Source organism: Theropithecus gelada, chromosome 6, assembly GCF_003255815.1.
Source record: "Theropithecus gelada isolate Dixy chromosome 6, Tgel_1.0, whole genome shotgun sequence".
Lineage (NCBI taxonomy): Eukaryota > Metazoa > Chordata > Mammalia > Primates > Cercopithecidae > Theropithecus > Theropithecus gelada.
In genome coordinates, this window is record NC_037673.1 from 55,891,284 (window position 1) to 55,909,124 (window position 17,841).

Genomic DNA, 17,841 nt, shown 5'->3' on the forward strand with positions numbered 1-17,841 from the left:
GCCTCCCAAAGTGCTGGGATTATAGGTGTGAGCCACTGCACCTGGTCTATGGATTTATTTATATGCATTGTCCTTAAAAAAAATTTATGCAGCTTCCTACCTGAAATTTCAATTTCTCTAAATTCTGTTCACAGTCCCCACACTCAAATCATTTAGTATAGCTTAACCAACTCTACCAGGTAGAAAGGCTCTCTCTGCTTGCAGTACCTCCAGCATGCTTTCAGTGAGTGTAAATACAATTAGCATAAAATCATGTGGCACCTAAAGCTAAAACAACTGAAATAATTAAGAAAAACGAAGAGCACATGTAAGAAGCAGGAGGCTTAACTGCACTGGGAACCAGCCAAGGGAATTCCCAGCGCCCCTCACGTGCCTTAAGCTCTCAGTGCTTCCGTAGCTTCCTTAAAGTAAGACAAGTAACCAACTATGGGTTTATAAATTCGATAATCAGAGGTCTTTAGAATTCTTTATCAAGAGAAATATGGATTCAGCTGCAGGCTTTGGACAGGATGGCAGCTCCAGCTCTGAGCCAAGAGCTGAGAATGTGCTGGCTTGACAAACGGATGCTCAAGCCATCCATAAAAGATACAATCTAAAAAGTCAAAATTTAAAAAAGGTTTACTGCAAACTAAAAATAAGCACAAATTTTGATAAAATATTTCATGAGGCTACATATTACAAGTTTACAAGTTATTGGAAGGACTCCTTTACTGCATGCTGGGAAGATAATTCTGTCTTATATGATCCCTAGCCAAACTAAGCTAACTAAGGCAGTAATTTTGATAATGCCCCGGGGCTCTGAGCAACCCTAGGATACTTTCCTGTACAAAGTGACAATGCTGATTCATTCCCTCAGGAATAACACAGCCTCATCATACCTCACCCTCAAAAAAACCGTTAGCAATCCAAAGCTACTCTGGCAACTGTGAACTTCCCTATGTTGCTTTGGTCACACAGAAAGGAGATCATCACAATATTACCAAATAACAAAGAATTTGCAGAAGCAGGATTCGTTATCCTTCCATCCCAGGCAGGTCACCAGCAAAATGACTTTAAACAGACATCCTAAGGAGATAAAATTATCTTCTTCAATTTCCTCCACTATTTCATTGGTTCTCAAGCTTTAGAGTATCAGATTCATCTGTAGATCGAGGCCTTGTTAGCTTAAATGGCAGACTGCACAGGGACCCTGATGCCCACCAAGGTCCTCCAGGTGCCAGCCAAAGCCCAAGTGCCCTTTAAGGCAGGGGTCCCCAATCCACCCACAGGCCGTGGACCAATATCAGTCTGTGGCCTGTCAGGAACTGGGCTGCATAGCAGGAGGTGAGCAGCAGGCAAGCCTGCATCAGTACTGCCTGAGCTCCGCCTCCTGTCAGATCAGCAGGGACGTTAGATTCTCCTAGGAGCGTGAACTCTACTGTGAACTGCTTATGCAAGGGATCTAAGTTGTGCATTCCTTATGAGAATCTAACTAATGCCTGATGATCTCAGGTGGAACAATTTCATCCCAAAACCATTCTCTCCCTACTCACCCTCCCCTAGTTTATGGAAAAATTGTCTTCCACAAAACCGAGTCCCTGGTGCCAAAAACACTGGGGACTGCTGCTTTAAGGGCTCAAAAGAATGAAGAATAGAGCAGGTCCTCATTATTCTTAAAAAATACATCAGAGTACTTGGAAGACAGTGACTTTTCTATCAGTTGTTTTAATTTGTTCTCTAAATCTACTCTTAATTCTAAGGGAACATATAACATGGTATGTAATAGAATGCAAAGAAAACATACCAGTCTGAATGTTTGGTGATTACATACACACACACACACACACACATACATACATATACATATATATCTTAAACACAAAAATTAAACATTTTATATATTTACTAAAAATTAATAAAATTCAGAATATCCCAAGACATGCATAAGCATCAAAATAACAAATCAGGCCAGGCTCATGTAAAGTGCCAGCATGCAGCATGCACTGTATTGCATGACCTCCCTGCTCTTCTCAGAAAGGACATCATGAACCCTCCCCACTGATACAATGTAAATGCAGGGAGCTGCATCCAATGTGTATTAATATTTATATGTATGCTTTGATGAGTTCTAAAAGTACCCCATTATAGGTACTCATAGGTAGGTAGAACATGAAATGTTATCCTGTCTAATCTGGATAAATAAGTCCCTAAACTAAACTTCTAAAAAAAATACTTGACTAACCACACATCTCAGGAAATCCCTGACTTTTCCAATCCTCTACATGGATGAGTCACTAGAGTATATTTTGCTATAGGATAGTCCAGAGGCCATTACAAGATATAAAAATAGGTGAATAATCCTAAAACTCTGAATTAAATCTCTCAAAGCAAGGTTACCTTTACATTCCTTCTTTAAATCTAGATACAGCAAAGACAGGAAATGAATGGTGAATATATAAATAATTCTATAGCTAGATTGTTATAGGCATGAGAAGACTATCATCCACAGACTCAAGCAAACATAAAAGGTGGACTCTTAAACATACAACAGTTTCAACAACTTTGCATAGTTTTTATATATAAAAGTGAATTTATGATGTTAATCTACCATATGGGAGAGCATTAAGTAATAGTTCACTTAAATCATTTACCAATTAACTTCAAGTACCAAACAGAATTTCTATAAATCTAAATCTCTTTACTAAGGGATAGCTCAAGCATTACCTAAACATTCCCTACAGAGGCTTTCTGTGCAGCAATGTCAGGGATGCTCCATATTAAACAGTCTCTACCATTCCTTATATTTCCAAATTCAGTGATGACTTCTTATAAGATGAGATGTGAACAGTGAGAAAAAACTAAATAGTTGAAAAAATATTAAGAGAGAAGTTCCTGTTACCCTTATTAGAATATTTTAAAAAGGAAAGAACAGGGGCTGGGCATGGAGGAAGAAGGGAAGTTATGGCCTCTTAGAGGATTAAATGATGACCTACATAAAGTGAGGAACACTTAGCATTAATTCTCATAACTTTTTTTAATTTAAAACTTTAAGGCCAATATAACTTTCTAAATCTTTCTGCACACTTTCATTTTTAATTACCCTTGTAACACAACAATATATTACTTTTAAAGAGAACTGGAACACAATTTTCAAATATCACATGCCTCAAGGGATATAGTAATAATTTTCAGTTAAATTACATTAACATGCACTATCACTAAAACACATATATACACATATCAAAAGAACATTATGGCTCTGGAAGCACCCTGAGTTTATAGAGACCCTTAGTCATTCTAAAATGTACAAAGGAAAAATGTGTTCTGCAAAAATAAAGTTTACTTACTTGTATTGATCAGAAATTGATTGGACACACCAGGATGATCTACATCATGTATTGCACTGGCAAAAATTGCTGCAAGAATCTCCAAATCTGTAAACACGGCCTGGAAAATCAGACAATATAGATAATATTACTATTCTACAATGATATGAATTAAAAGTATAAACAAATGAGAAATCTCTAGAATTTAAATGGAAAACAAAATGGAGCTTCAAAATGTGTTATAATGTGTCAAGGGAGAGTCTTAGATACTTATGAACTTTTGAAGTATAATCTTGGAAAACATTTTATCTAATTTTATTACATCTCATGATCAAATGTTTTCTATTCACTATTTTTTTAAATATTATTTTAAAACTCTCTGAAATTCTTTTAAAATAAAATAATAGTTTATTTTCTAAGTATTTAAGATGTCTAAGAATATTTTGAAAATGTACATAAAATTAGTAAGACATGAGCAATTTTTTTCTTTTCTTTCATCAAAACCAGGGTTTCTCACCTTCAGCACTATTGACATTTTGGGTCCGATAACTGCGTGGGAGGCTGTCCTGTGCATTGTAGGATTTTTAGCAGAATTCCTGGCCTCCACTGACAAGATGCCAGTATCATGTACAACTAAAAATGTGATAGTTGTAACAACCAAAAATGCCCCCAGACATAAATAAAAATATATTTTAAGAAAATCAAACTGCTTTAGTAAACAACTAACGAAATAACTTCTTAGGATTTAGAAAAATTAAAGTATTTCCTTCTAATATAATTCTATGAAAAATATCAATATATTGCTCATGTTTTATAAAACGTTCTTTGGCCTATAAATAAAAGCCGTCAGACTACATTTCAAGAAAACAAATTAACAAAAAGTGAATAAGCCAGATGTGCTTTATGAAATGTCCAGTGGATCATTTCAAAGAAGCAACATCATAAACAGATCAATCATTAAATCTGTGACCAACTGTCACAAGCAAAATCCATCAAAGACTTGACTGTCTATTCACCACAGCATTTTCCCCCATAAGTCAATGAATTATACTTCCAATGAATCCAATTGTTTTCTCCATTGAAAACCCTTCAGATAAAAGTTTAATAGACCTTTATGAGTGGCAAGTTAGTGTTCTTGAAATTTCAGAAAACAGATTTACCTCCAAAGCAGGTGTAGACAATAGCACATGAGTAGACTGGACAACATCTGCAGCATGGATATTGTTGTGATAGGCCACATCAGCATGGTAATGGTCTTCAAGAGTCATAAGATATGTAATTAAAGTATCTACTGGAATTTTAAATGTTTTTAATAAATCCCGTTCCTGTAGGGAAAAAAAAATCATTTTAACATTTTTGTCTTTATGTAAACAATTTCTCCATAGAGTATGTTTAAGAAAAAAAACCACACACACCAGTGTTGCCAATGGATAACCTGGAAATGGCAACTGCACTCTCACATGTCTAGTGAGGAAAATGGGAACCTTTGAGAAGATCCAGGGACTTTGGGACAAAACCAAAGGTGGGTTGTCCTGCTGGAACCCAAGAATACTACGCCCTAGCTGTATGGTGTCAGGAATGAGGTGCCAACTCTAAAAGTTTCTGTGTCCCATTATCATGGAGGCAGCTCCAGTCAAGCACTATTAATTCAACCCCTGCATCACACCAACTGAAAATCAACATCCTCTCTAGGGCTGGAGTTTCCCATTCCAGTCCCAAGGTATCTACAACAGCCTCAACTTCTCATTTAAATCCCACCCTGAGCTGGAGCAAAGTGTCAATAAGAGCACGAAATAGATACGGAGAAAGAAGCAGGACACAAAAAAGTGACTGAAAAAACTATATTCTCAGGTTAGCCAGCAGGGGCTTTATTCATTTTTTTAAAGTTAGTACTCCATTTTCTATGCCAGTCAGGTTCAGATGACTAAGATAATGTCTAAATTATTATTTTAATAAATTGCTTCAACTTGGCTATATTACATCTTTATCTTAAATGCAAAAAAATAACAAAATTGATGTATTTGTGGTTTATACACACTCCACCTTTCTGTATCTTTACTTGTCCCTTGGCAAAGGAGCAAATAAGGATAAAAGTATAAAAATAAGCAAAAGATGGCAAATATTAAAAAAGACAAAATGTATGCACAAGCTACAGACTGGACATTAAGTTCCTAAATAAAAGAAATGTAATAGAACTCAACCACATTACCTGAAAAATGGTGTGCATGATAACAGTCAAGGGCCGGTTACCAGACAACTCTGCTATTCTGAAAACATGAAGACCCCATTTGTTCACATCTTCTAGTTCCTGGAGTAAAAAAAAAAAAAGATACCAAAAAATTAGAAAGTAGAGTAAAATATGACTCAATGAACACAATCATTGAAAAATTACAGACTTTAGGTGGCCGGGCATGGAGGCTCAAGCCTGTAATCCCAGAACTTTGGAAGGCTGAGGCAGGCGGATTACTTGAAGTCAGGAGTTCGAAACCAGCCTGCCCAACATGGTGAAACCCCGTTTCTACTAAAAATAAAAAAATTAGTCAGGTGTGGTGGTGTGTGCCTGTAATCCTAGCTTCTTGGGAAGCTGAGGCAGGAGAACTGCTTGAACCCGGGAGGCGGAGGTTGTAGTGAGCCAAGATCACGCCAATGCATTCTGCACTCCAACCTGGGTGACAGGGTGAGACTACGTCTCAAAACCAACCAAACAACCAACAAACAAACAAAAACAAAAACAAAAACACCAAAAAACAGACTTCAGTGTAAAGATTGTTAGATTTTTTAAACAATGATCCATTTTAAATGTTAACAGACACACCATGTAAGCATAGGCAAACTTTAGGCACATTTACTTAAATGTACTGAAAACTGAATAGTATGGCTTAACCTTAGGACTTTGACATTACAACATATTTATGTACTTTAAGTATCAATCACAAAGCATTTAATGGATAAAATCTATTCACAAAACCTTAACTGTTTTCCTAAAACCCAGAAGACATGACAGATTTCTAACTCTTTAAGGCCAAACAATGAAATGAAGATGCAAATAATCACCTCCCAAGCCCCTAAAACATACATACCAAACCACCTGTCTAAGGCACTTTACAAGGAGCTTTATAAAATGCCTGCCCTTCAAAAAAAAAAAAAAAACAAAAAAAAACAAAAACAAAAAACAAAAACAAAAAAATAAAACCTCCAATTAAAATCATCATACCTTGGCAAGGACATCTTCTTGTTCAGTTTTAACTCCAAACCTTGGAATACTTGAATTAGTCAGACTAGAGCTGTGCATCAATTTCTTGACTCCACTGATCTGAGACATTGGTCTTTTCTTTTTCTCCTTTTCCTTCTGAGTTGGAGAAGGAATTTCCACTTCATGTTGCTTATCTTGAGAAATTCAGAAAATGTTCTATATTTATTATTAATTCTACCTGTTTTATGTCATCATATGCACAACTGGAAGGATTATAATTGATCATTATATATTCCAGGAAATGTTCCCAACTAAAAATTTTCCTTTTAGAGAGTTCAGTATTTACATTTGAATTGGACTTAATTTGATATCTTCAAACACAAAATTAAGCAAATAAGTTCCACTACAAAATAATAATATCAAATGCATTCCATGGTTACCTCTTTGATACAATGTCCTAATAAAAAATGTTGCAAGACTTAGCATGACAGCCGACTCAGAGAATACATAACAGGTGGTTATTTCCACTGTTCATCAATTCCATTCCTATTTGAAATTGACTTAATGAACTGAAAATTGTTCTTGCCAACTAAGGACTCCAGTTTCAATACGTACTTTGAAATGGTAGAAACTTTATATACAAGTGTCATGAAAACAGCAGTATATAAAACTAACAGCTAACTGAAATGGGTAACACTGTGGGAGTTGAAACAGCAGGTTTTGGATGACTTAGATTAATTCTGCTACTTTTTATTTCTGTATGATAGTGAGATAAGGGTTAAGTCCCCAGGTTTTATGGGAGTATAGAGAATCGTAAATATTACCTGATAACTGAATACACACATAAGCTAATTGTGTTCTATAGTAAAAGACCTAACATGTCTTCATACTTTCATCCACGATTTCAAGGCAGTGATAAACAACTCTAACTCATCCTTGTACATAGAACACGTTCCATAAGTGTTTAATATGTTAACTATGTATAACAGCAATTTTGTTTTGAAAGTAAGTCCAGGATACATTCAAATTACTGCCCTTTATTTACTGCATTTTCTTTCTGTGGATGAGGTACAAGAGTTGTCCCAGGACACCAAACTCAGTCATTATTAGCAAACTTTTATTTAGCATTTGTATTTTATCCACCACCAGTTTACTAGGCTTGATGTCCACGAGACTGTCAATTCATCGAGGGTAGGAATCATTTCTAATTCATCATTCAACACCTATTGCCCAACAATGGCTGGCATTTAATAAGAATTGGTTCAATACATGAATAGATCTCTCTATAAAATATATTTTACAGTTCGGTACTATGAAAAAATGGCAATATATAACCTTAATTTGAGAATTCCCAAAGTCCTAAATAAAACTAAGAACATGTACTTTTTCACCTGCAACTCTAAAATTCAGAGGCGTATAGTGTCAAATTATTAATATGACAAATGAAAACAAATAGAACTTCTAATACTTGTTAGGTTTCCAAAATGAGTTGGCACCCCAATCCTCCTATAAAAACAAGCAAACAACTGAAGAAAACATTTTTAATTGCATGTTGTTATTCTCACCTAAGAATGTGTTTGATATAAACTCTGACACTTGATTTCCAGACCGACTCATTTCAGAGAGATGGGTGAGCTCCCGATTAAGCATCCTTTTAAACTGAAAAACAGAAAAGTAAAATGAAATAATAGAAGAGGAAAGTTGAAGTGAAATACATATGCATACTCTGAGATACAGGAAGATATGCCCAAAGAATTTTTAACTTGTCCTGACAATTTAGAACAGTGCCTTCCAGCAGAACTTTCTTCAATGAGGGAAAACACCATCATCTGTGCCTCAATGAGAGCAGTCACTAGCCACAGGTGGTTACTAAGCATTTGAAATGTGGCTAGTGTAAATGAGAAGCCAAAATTTGAATTTTAGTTAATTTTAACTACTTTTAATTTAAATAATCACATGTGGCTCATGGCCACCAGTTTGACCAGCACAAATTTAGACTCTCAAGGACTGAAGGGAAAATCAGGAGAAATAAGCAAAGAAAAGCAAATTAAAAATTAAGATGTATTATTAGTTATTTAGAGAAGAGAGAAACTAATTTATAGCACATAAAAGTGTTGCCATACAATAAAACATGGAATGCTTTCATCAATTTATCATGAGCAGAAATGAATATATATATACTGATCAAGGTCTTAAAATTTAGTCTTTTACTCCAAAGCAAAACTTAATAGACTTGAGTACTCTTCTAGAACTATGGAGAAGTAAAATATCTAAATAAATACTGTATAATGTTTCCTTTTAAAAGTTGTTTTTCAAGTAAGAGTATAACATTTATTGGTTCTCAACATCCACCAAATTTACCGTTTTCCCAAGTCACTAAATAGGAAACAGGTCAATTTTCAATAATCTACTTCACAATTTTTATTACTGATGCCACAGTGCCTATTTCATTGAAAGAAACACTGGAATTAACCTACCAGCACCACATGGCATTACCAGTATCCAAAACTCCCCAAGATTTTACACTTCCCTAACCCCCATCAGCTGTTTCTTAAGCATTAGGCATTTCAGAGTCCTTTAACTCTGAAAACAGCCCGACAAGGCCTTTTAATAAGCCTTCAATATTTGCCTTAATATACAGAAACAATATATTTTTTCTATACATAGAGTAACTGCTGTTAGATACTTGATGAGAAAAAAATGTCAGATGCATTTACTCTAATCATTAGATTAGCCTTTAAAATTTGGAATTTCACCATAAATTTTCATTTAAGTATGAAGGTAAGTGTTGAGTTTATATTTTAGTAATGTTTGAAATATAATTCTTACTCAGTATTTATTTAGAATTATTTTGCTTCTCTGCATAATTCATACCAAGATGGCCTGACTTTATACCATTTGCTAAATAACTTCCAAAGTCAATCTTACAGACCATCTAGATTAGGTTTTAACTCAGCATTTAACTGTTATCAAAACAAACAAAAAACCCTCAACCATTTCAATGTACTGTTGGATGAGAGAGATGTGTATTCGCATTCCAGCGTAGTCAAAAACAAAGAACTGGCATGACCAGTACAAATTCTGGTTGTTAAATTACTGGTCTAGAGAGCTTAGTCTCAAACTTAGGAACACTAAGTTCACTTCTTTGTTCACATGTTTTTATAACTCCTTTCTCATTATAAAATGTACATGTGCTATAGAAAATTTAGAAAGCTATATTGAAAAAAAGAAAATAATGTAAATCTCCACTGCTGGAAGATAACCACAGATAATTTGTCAAATTTCCTTCTATGCCTTTTTTCCACCCTTGTATGTGAATATATATTTTTAAAACTGGCATCAGGTGGTATACAGAACGTGGGTTACTGCTTGTGTTCACTCGGCATTATATCTTATAACCTATGAAAAAAAATAAACTTTGGGCCTTCTAAGAATATTGGTAGACATTTATAATAATGTTCAAACATTTTTCTGTCCCTCTTTACAAAGTTATAGTTTCTTGAGTAAATTATGGGCTATCAAATAATTTAATGAGCTAATATAGAAAGTGTCTTCTATTTAGCCTGGCACATAGTAGATGCTCAATATTATTTGAGTTCCTTCTCCCAGCTCACTTTCTGGCACTCAGTCCCTAACTTTTGTGCCTTTTATAGTAATAGCTGATTTTTTTTTTTTTTTTTGAGACGGAGTCTCGCGGTGTCGCCCGGGCTGGAGTGCAGTGGCCGGATCTCAGCTCACTGCAAGCTCCGCCTCCCGGGTTTGCGCCATTCTCCTGCCTCAGCCTCCTGAGTAGCTGGGACTACAGGCGCCCGCCACCTCGCCCGGCTAGTTTTTTGTATTTTTTAGTAGAGACGGGGTTTCACTGTGTTAGCCAAGATGGTCTCGATCTCCTGACCTCATGATCCGCCCGTCTCGGCCTCCCAAAGTGCTGGGATTACAGGCTTGAGCCACCGCGCCCGGCCCCGTAATAGCTGATTTTTATCATTGCAGGTCAGACAGATGAAGGATTTGACTATAGTTATGACCATAAAAATACTTACTTAAATTGCTAGCTCCTCTTTCTCAAATCCCATAAAGAATTTGGAATAGCATTAGTATGGGAAACCATAGCTATGTCTCCAAAGCACAATTAAAATGTCATGCATACACAGGTTTAAAAAAACTCGTTGCTTAAGACTTGAAACCAACCCAGATGTCCATCAGTGACAGAATGGATTAAGAAAATGTGGCACATATATACACCGTAGAATACTATGCAGCCCTAAAAAGGGATGAGTTCATGTCCTTTGCAAGGACATGGATGAAGCTGGAAACCATCATTCTCAGCAAACTAACACAGCAACAGAAAACCAAACACCACATGTTCTCATTCATAAGTGGGAGTTGAACAATGAGAACACATGGACACAGGGAGGGGAATGTCACACGCCAGGGCCTGTCAGTAGGTAGGGGGTTAGGGGAGGGATAGCATTAGAAGAAATACTTAATGTAGATGACGGGTTGATGCGTGCAGCAAACGACCATGGCATGTGTATACCTATGTAACAAACCTGCACGTTCTGCACGTGTATACCAGAACTTAAAGTATAATAATAATAAAAAATCTTTGCTTTACAGATAAATTCACTTGGAAAAATATACTCATTAGGCAAAGCATATTCCAAAGAAAAGAGTCTGCTAAACATTTTAAACACACATTCAATGAAATATCTCTTTGACCTAAAATTGTTCATGTTATGAGCTAAAAGTTGCTATTAAGAACTACCTGGTCATGACAAAGTCCTTTTTTAATAAAAGATGGGGGAAGAGGCAAGGCTTTCACCATTGCTAGAATCTCAGCAGTCTATACAGGAACTGCTGCCCTCCCTTGTACTTCTCTCAATAAAGTGAAACAAGGGAAGCCTTCTGGGGGTGATTGATAAAGACAGATAAAGACCCAGTTATCACAGGTTCATCTTCTAACTTGCACACAACCTAGTATAAGGATTATGTTGCCATACGCCTAAGTAGAAAATGTGGATGCTACCTGCAGATATGCTACATATATTATTGGATTTTTCTAAAAGAATATAAAGAATGTAGTGTAATTCTCCTGGCAGTTTGCTCAAACAATTCACCAAAATAGCCAGTTAGTACAGACAACTGAAGAAAAAAGCCAGTGAAAGGAATCTAAACATTGTACGGACTAGATAAGTGACATACTGCATGTTCCATTTTTATCTTCTTTCTGCATCATATACATTATTCCCAGATTACTTTCCAGCCTTTGTTTAAAACACAAAAACATGGATTGGAGAAATCCTCCATTACACACCCACCTCCCTACCAAGGCTTATAAGGGACTCCAAGGAAGTCAACATTTCATTTTAACATAATTATAAAAGACAATATTTGAAGGAATCACCTCTCTTCCCTAGGGAGACAGTATAAGAAATTTCCTAAAGATAATTTTCAAGAGTACATGAAGTTATAACACAAAGGTATCTTCTAAAAGGAATTAACATTGTTTTCCTTTTTTGCTATCCATATCAAACTTTCAGTCCAGCGAAGCTAAATTAATAACCACAAAAATTACCGTAAGTGCTTTCTCAACTGGTAGTTGATCTCACAAATTGGTTTTGGAGTGCATAGCTAGATGTACTTAAAAAATGCACTAGATCATTCAACAAACATTTAAAAATGTGACAAATCTCTCATCTAAAATTAATTATATAATATCTACTAAGATAACCACATAAAGTTACCAAAGGGGGAAGGACTGATTTAAAGCTAATACAATGTAGTCTTCTGGGAATCCCATCATATTTCTCAATTAATAAACTTAGAAGGGACAAAACATTAAACTGCTGTTTGAAAAGAACTGATTGCAAAATGCAGAACCATTTAATTAAGCATTTAGTTTATTTTTTTAAGTGACCTCTAAATATTTTCCACTGATGAATTTCTAAATGTTTTTGGCCTAAGTAGTCTGAAAACAATACACAGATTTAGGGTTGCAACTGAGAAAACAGGGGAGGATTTCTAAGTGAATGCTTTCGAATCCTTTGTTCTCATTATACATCAGAATGTGTACAGCAGTCAAGGCATAAAGGAAAGTAAAAATGCAGTTGAATCTGAATACCGTATTTTGCTTTCAGAACTGCAATTCTTCAATTTACATTCTGCATTTAAGATTGTTCAGGAAGCAAACTAAAATAATAAAACAAAATAAAAATGTTCTTAAATATAATCTCCTATACTTCTACATCACGCCAATGTGCTACTGGGTATGTTATATATCCTCCCAATATATATTTAAGGAGGTGGTATGGGTCCAATAGTAAGAAAATTTGCTTATTTTTTCCTGACAATGTTCTGCTAAAAATCATTTGAATATGCTGCACTGTGATGCATTACAAGTTTGGCAGATATCAGTATTCAAAGTTATTTAAACAAATACTCCACTGACTGCATAAAAAGAAATCCTTCAAAATGCCTAAGACCAAATACATCTATATTTGCCATTTTTACATGTTTTTAAAGGTACAGTATTAAACATAAAGCTGTCCAGGAAAAATTTTCCTCAAAAAGAATAGTACTAAAATTCTATATTTAGATTCTTGGCAGTATTGTTCATAATCATAGTACAAATGGTTCATAATCATAGAACAAATGTGAAGCCCTTCAAAAATACATCAATTGTGAGCTGGCTAAAAGCTAGGAGCTAAATTCTGGGGGATAATGAGGGCTTCTTATATTACTCTCTATACTTTTCTGTATTTCTGAAGATTTTTAGCCAAGAAATGGCTAACAAAATTCAAATAATGGGAGGCTATATACTTAAAAAACATTTTAAAAATCTGAATCATCCACAGATTTAAAGGGAGGTAAGGAATCACCACTACTTGGACAACCAATACTGAAATAAGTTTTCTATTTTTTTTAGAATTCAAGTAAATCTCTAAAACAAAGGGGAAATTGTCCTTCAAAAAGAAAGAAACAAAGCAAATGACAAACACTCCAATCTAAAAATCCTCAGAGTAACAGAAAATGAATCTTTTAAAATGTGTTGTGATTGGCTGAAATATCCAAGGATAAACTTCAATCTGTGAAGTGATGCTTCATTTAGGACTGAATAAAGGTTTTTCTACCTCCTTCTATTGTGGAGACAGGACCACAGTGCTAATGTTACCACAGGGCATGCAAAAAGCCTGCCAAGCATGGACACATCTTATTAAATTGCTTATTCATTTCTTGAGATTCACAAAACTAACAGTGTAATAAAAACTCTGTTCAGTTTTGCAAGTATAATAATCAAGTTTTCACTTTAATGTCACTTAAATAGTCAAGTAATGTCAATTTTTAATATCACCTAGGACTTTATAGCTAAAGGTGAAAAAAACGTATTCCTCATCAGGTTAAAGTAGTACAGATTTTTAGAAACAGCCACAAATTAATTTTATAAACTTTATGTGCAACATACTAACTGGAATCCAAACATCAGTATAAGTAATTTGGCCCAATAATTTATTTGCAATGAATGTATTTAATTACCATATATTTTTCAAGCACAATTCAAACATATACCATAAGACAAACAGAAGAACTACTGCATATCTAAAAAGCTATTTTAACATGCAAACTACAACTGATGAAAGTTATACAATCTTGACCACTATTAACACATATTTCTTCCTAATTCATGTGTAAGGAAAGAATACAAAATTGCTTAGAAAGCTTAGACTCTACTGTAATTTGTTAAAACTATCAATTATGTAATCAGAGTAAGAAGTTTTCAAAAGCTAAATAAATCTTACCTTTATGTAGCCCCAAGACACTGACAGTAAATAGTTTGCTTCAGGCATTTTTGATTGATTATATGTGTGTATATACATATAATATATATATGTATATATACAGTAAGCTTTAAAATGTATTTAGCTTCAAAATCTCGCTACTTTAACAACCTCCACAGGCCACGCAGAGTATGAGTTTTTAAAGATTTTTGGTAATTAAGTACACATAAGAAAGCCTCGCATTAAATCCCATCCAGCTGTCTTCCCATTGAATACATGCCATTTGTAAGACTCCAGAATGGCACAAAATTCAGCAACTATTCTGAATAAAGAAAATCCACGTGATAAAGGAATATCTAAAGATCTAAGGGTCTGCATTTTTCTCTCCCGAGCTCCAGGGCTTAATGAATAATGTATGTCAAGATGCTTAGTTGCAAGAAAGGCCAGTCCTGTCAAAAGCTACCAAATAAGGAACTGCAGGGAAGCCGGGAAGAGTGACAAGAAGCCCCTCCCATAAAACCCCAACTCTGCACCAATCACATTCCAGCTCTCAGCCTATAAGGTGAGGGGGTGTGGCCTCGGTGCAGGCTGCTTTGGGATTGGTTGGCAAGGCCCAGCCTCTGGGGAGGAGGCTTTCTCCTTACCCGACAAACGCCATTGAATAATGGTATCCTTGCAGCTCTGAAGCCACCCTGAGAAAAGATGAATGGGGCTTCCCTCTCACAGTGATGAATAATGACCATAAAACTCCTCAAAATTTGTAGTTCATTCTTAAGAATTGCCCATCGTTTTGGAGGACATTTTCTATGAATTTTAATGTCCTCTGGCTTCCCTTCCTTCCAAATAAAAACTGCTTCAAAAGTGGCAATCGAGCATTTTAATTGCTTCCCTCTCTCAAATCCAAAACAAGTGGCTCCCTGGTGATGTAGAAATAACTGTAGTTCTCCCCTCTTCCAACATAAAAGCATAGGGATTAAACAATACGACTAATGTCCAGAATTCACAGATGGCAATGACACATTCCCTCACCTGTGTGGCATGGCTGCTCTCAGCTCCTTTTGTTTCTATTGTTATGTATGACTGAGCTCTAAAACCTTCAAAATCCAGGGGTGGGGACCACTTATAATTCTAGGGGGAGGGAAATCTGAAAGCTAGGGCACTGTGTATGCATAAGGAATGCAGTGTTTTGTATATAGAACTCAGGATCTGTATTTTGATCAGAAGAGAACATTTTATTTATTTATTTAGAGACAGAGTCTCGCTGTCGCCCAGACTGGAGTGCGCAGCTCACTGTCACCTCCGCCTCCTGGGTTCAAGCGATTCTCCTGCCTCAGCCTCCCGAGTAGCTGGGATTACAGGTGCCCACCAACACGCCTGGCTAATTTTTGTACTTTTAGCAGAGACGGGATTTCACCATGTTGGCTAGGCTGGTTTCGAACTCCTGACCTCAGGGGATCCACCCACCTCGGCCTCCCAAAGTGCTGAGATTACAAGTGTGACACCCAGTGCCCGGCCAGAAGAGAACATTTTAATAACTGTACACAAAGTTAAGAAAGGAATGAGTGGCTCTTAGGAACCCAGAGTTGAGCTCAAGAGTAATCAGACATTTTATGAGGAGGGTTAAATAAGAAATCAAAGTTCTTTCTAGAAAAACAGCATTTTCTATTTGGTTTGGTGTAGTATTACCCTGTAACTTTAATACTAAAGAGGTCTTGAGGGTGAGAAATGAGGAAAAACTAGGTTTCAGTCTATTTTAGCATGTAATTCTGTGCATTCTACCTCCTGTCCATCTCAAAGTCTGTGCTTACTACTCTGTGCTTCAACTTGCTGGTGTGGTTACTCTGCAGTCTTCCTGGCATTTAAGTATTTCCACATGTGGCACGTCTGTCTTAGAGAGCATGCTCTCTGGTAAGCACTCCTGTAACACTTTATCTCTCTGAGTTTCTACTGGTCCTTTGCTGCTACAGTCCTCTGCTGCTGTTAACATCTGTTGTATTCACTTCCATCACTCTTACTCCTCTACAAAAGGAAGAAATTAAAGTTCCAACATTCCACTAAAGCCACCCCCAGAGGAATACTAAGGTCCTCCTTTTCTCTGGTCTCCCTTACTTCTCTGAAGTGTTCCACATGTTTGATCATTCCTACTACTCTCCCTCAACTCCCAGGATCCTGAACTTCTTTAGTTTTCTTTCCACTTCTCTGACCTTTGACGACTTCTATGAATCCCAACTTGAGATCTCCACAGAGACTCTGTCCTAGGCCCACACTCTTCAATGACCACTTCTAACTTGAACTTTAGTGCCATATTTCCAAATATAAGATTCTTCTCTCGAATGCCCTGCTAGTCATGACAAACTTTTTGAAAACTGTGAGACATTTTTCTATTTAAAGTAGTTCTTAGTATAATTACTTCCATTTCAGTCAGTGAGCCCATATTTCTTCCAGTATCTCAGATGGAATCTGTGACTCTTTCCTACCATTCAACAGGTGTTTCGTGTGAGTCAGACACTGTCAGGTGTTTAATATAAACCATCTAGCTGAATTCTTGAGTAACCTGGCATGTTCCCCTATATGGCATCACCTTCCCTCCTTCATTCAACGTTGTTAGCAAGCCCTATCCAAAGCTGTTTCTTTTGGTTTGTTCCTTACCATTACTCCTCCCGTAATCTCAATCCAAATATTTAAAAGACTGAGAGGAATAGAAAGTAACTTTAATATCACCCCCTCTAATTCCCTCATTTCCACATAAAATTGAGACCTAGAGAGAAAAAAATGATTTTCCCAGGTTCACTGTGGTACTAAGAACAAGAATTGCAAGTTTAAATCTTTTGTGCACAATCACTGACAAATCATCTTTTTAGTATGTCAGCTTCCTCGTCTGTAAAGTGGATTACCATGGCAGCTAGTCTCCAAAGATACTCTTAATGAGCCACACTGTCCTACATTGAATCTGAGTTGGCTTGTGTAACCAACAAGTGATGGTGCACAACTGCTGAGGCTAAGTCATAAGAAATCTTGCAGCTCTCATCCTGCTTTCTTTGAATGTGCTATTGGGACCCCTAAGCCATTAGGTTAAAAAAAAGGTCTGACTACTCTGAGAGGCTATGCTATAAGAAGTCCATGTTAACTTCATAGACAGTGAAGAGAGAGCGTGCAAGAGAGTGCTTGCACAAGAAAGAGCACACATGCCTGGCCAGTCTTCAGCAATGCCAGCCACCCCAGCCCAGAGCCAGACCTGAGGGGGAAGAAGCCATCTTAGCCATCCAACCAGTTCAGCTTTCAGATAGCTAACCATTGGGCTGCAACCACATGAGGAATGCCAAGCAAGAATGTCTAGCCAAGACCAGTTAACCCAGAAAGCCATGAAGACTAATAAAAATACATTCATATTTCAAGTATTAGGTTTGAAGTGATTTCTTACATAGGGATAAATAACCAGAACAGATACAATGAGGATTAAATGAGACAATATATGCAAAGTACTTGAAACAACAAATGGTACAAAGTAAAAGATAAATAGGTATCAGACGGTAAAGACAATGAGCATTATGATAATCATTCTATTATT

At 36.2% G+C, this 17,841-nt stretch overlaps 1 protein-coding gene across 13 annotated transcripts in view; it reads right to left on the reverse strand.

The window, feature by feature from the left end:
* The window catches only part of PDE4D (phosphodiesterase 4D), a 1,562,006-nt gene that overhangs the window by 16,053 nt on the left and 1,528,112 nt on the right, over positions 1-17,841 (reverse strand). For 12 of the 13 annotated variants that reach the window (XM_025387155.1, XM_025387164.1, XM_025387158.1 and 9 more), the window contains 5 exons: positions 8,064-8,157; positions 6,520-6,692; positions 5,515-5,613; positions 4,466-4,630; positions 3,327-3,426 (listed from right to left, as the gene is read on the reverse strand). In XM_025387155.1, the coding sequence (XP_025242940.1) occupies positions 3,327-3,426; positions 4,466-4,630; positions 5,515-5,613; positions 6,520-6,692; positions 8,064-8,157 (631 nt within the window). Of the gene's footprint in view, positions 1-3,326; positions 3,427-4,465; positions 4,631-5,514; positions 5,614-6,519; positions 6,693-8,063; positions 8,158-14,294; positions 14,750-17,841 lie in introns of those variants that run through there. The other variant, XM_025387166.1, reaches the window with a different exon arrangement.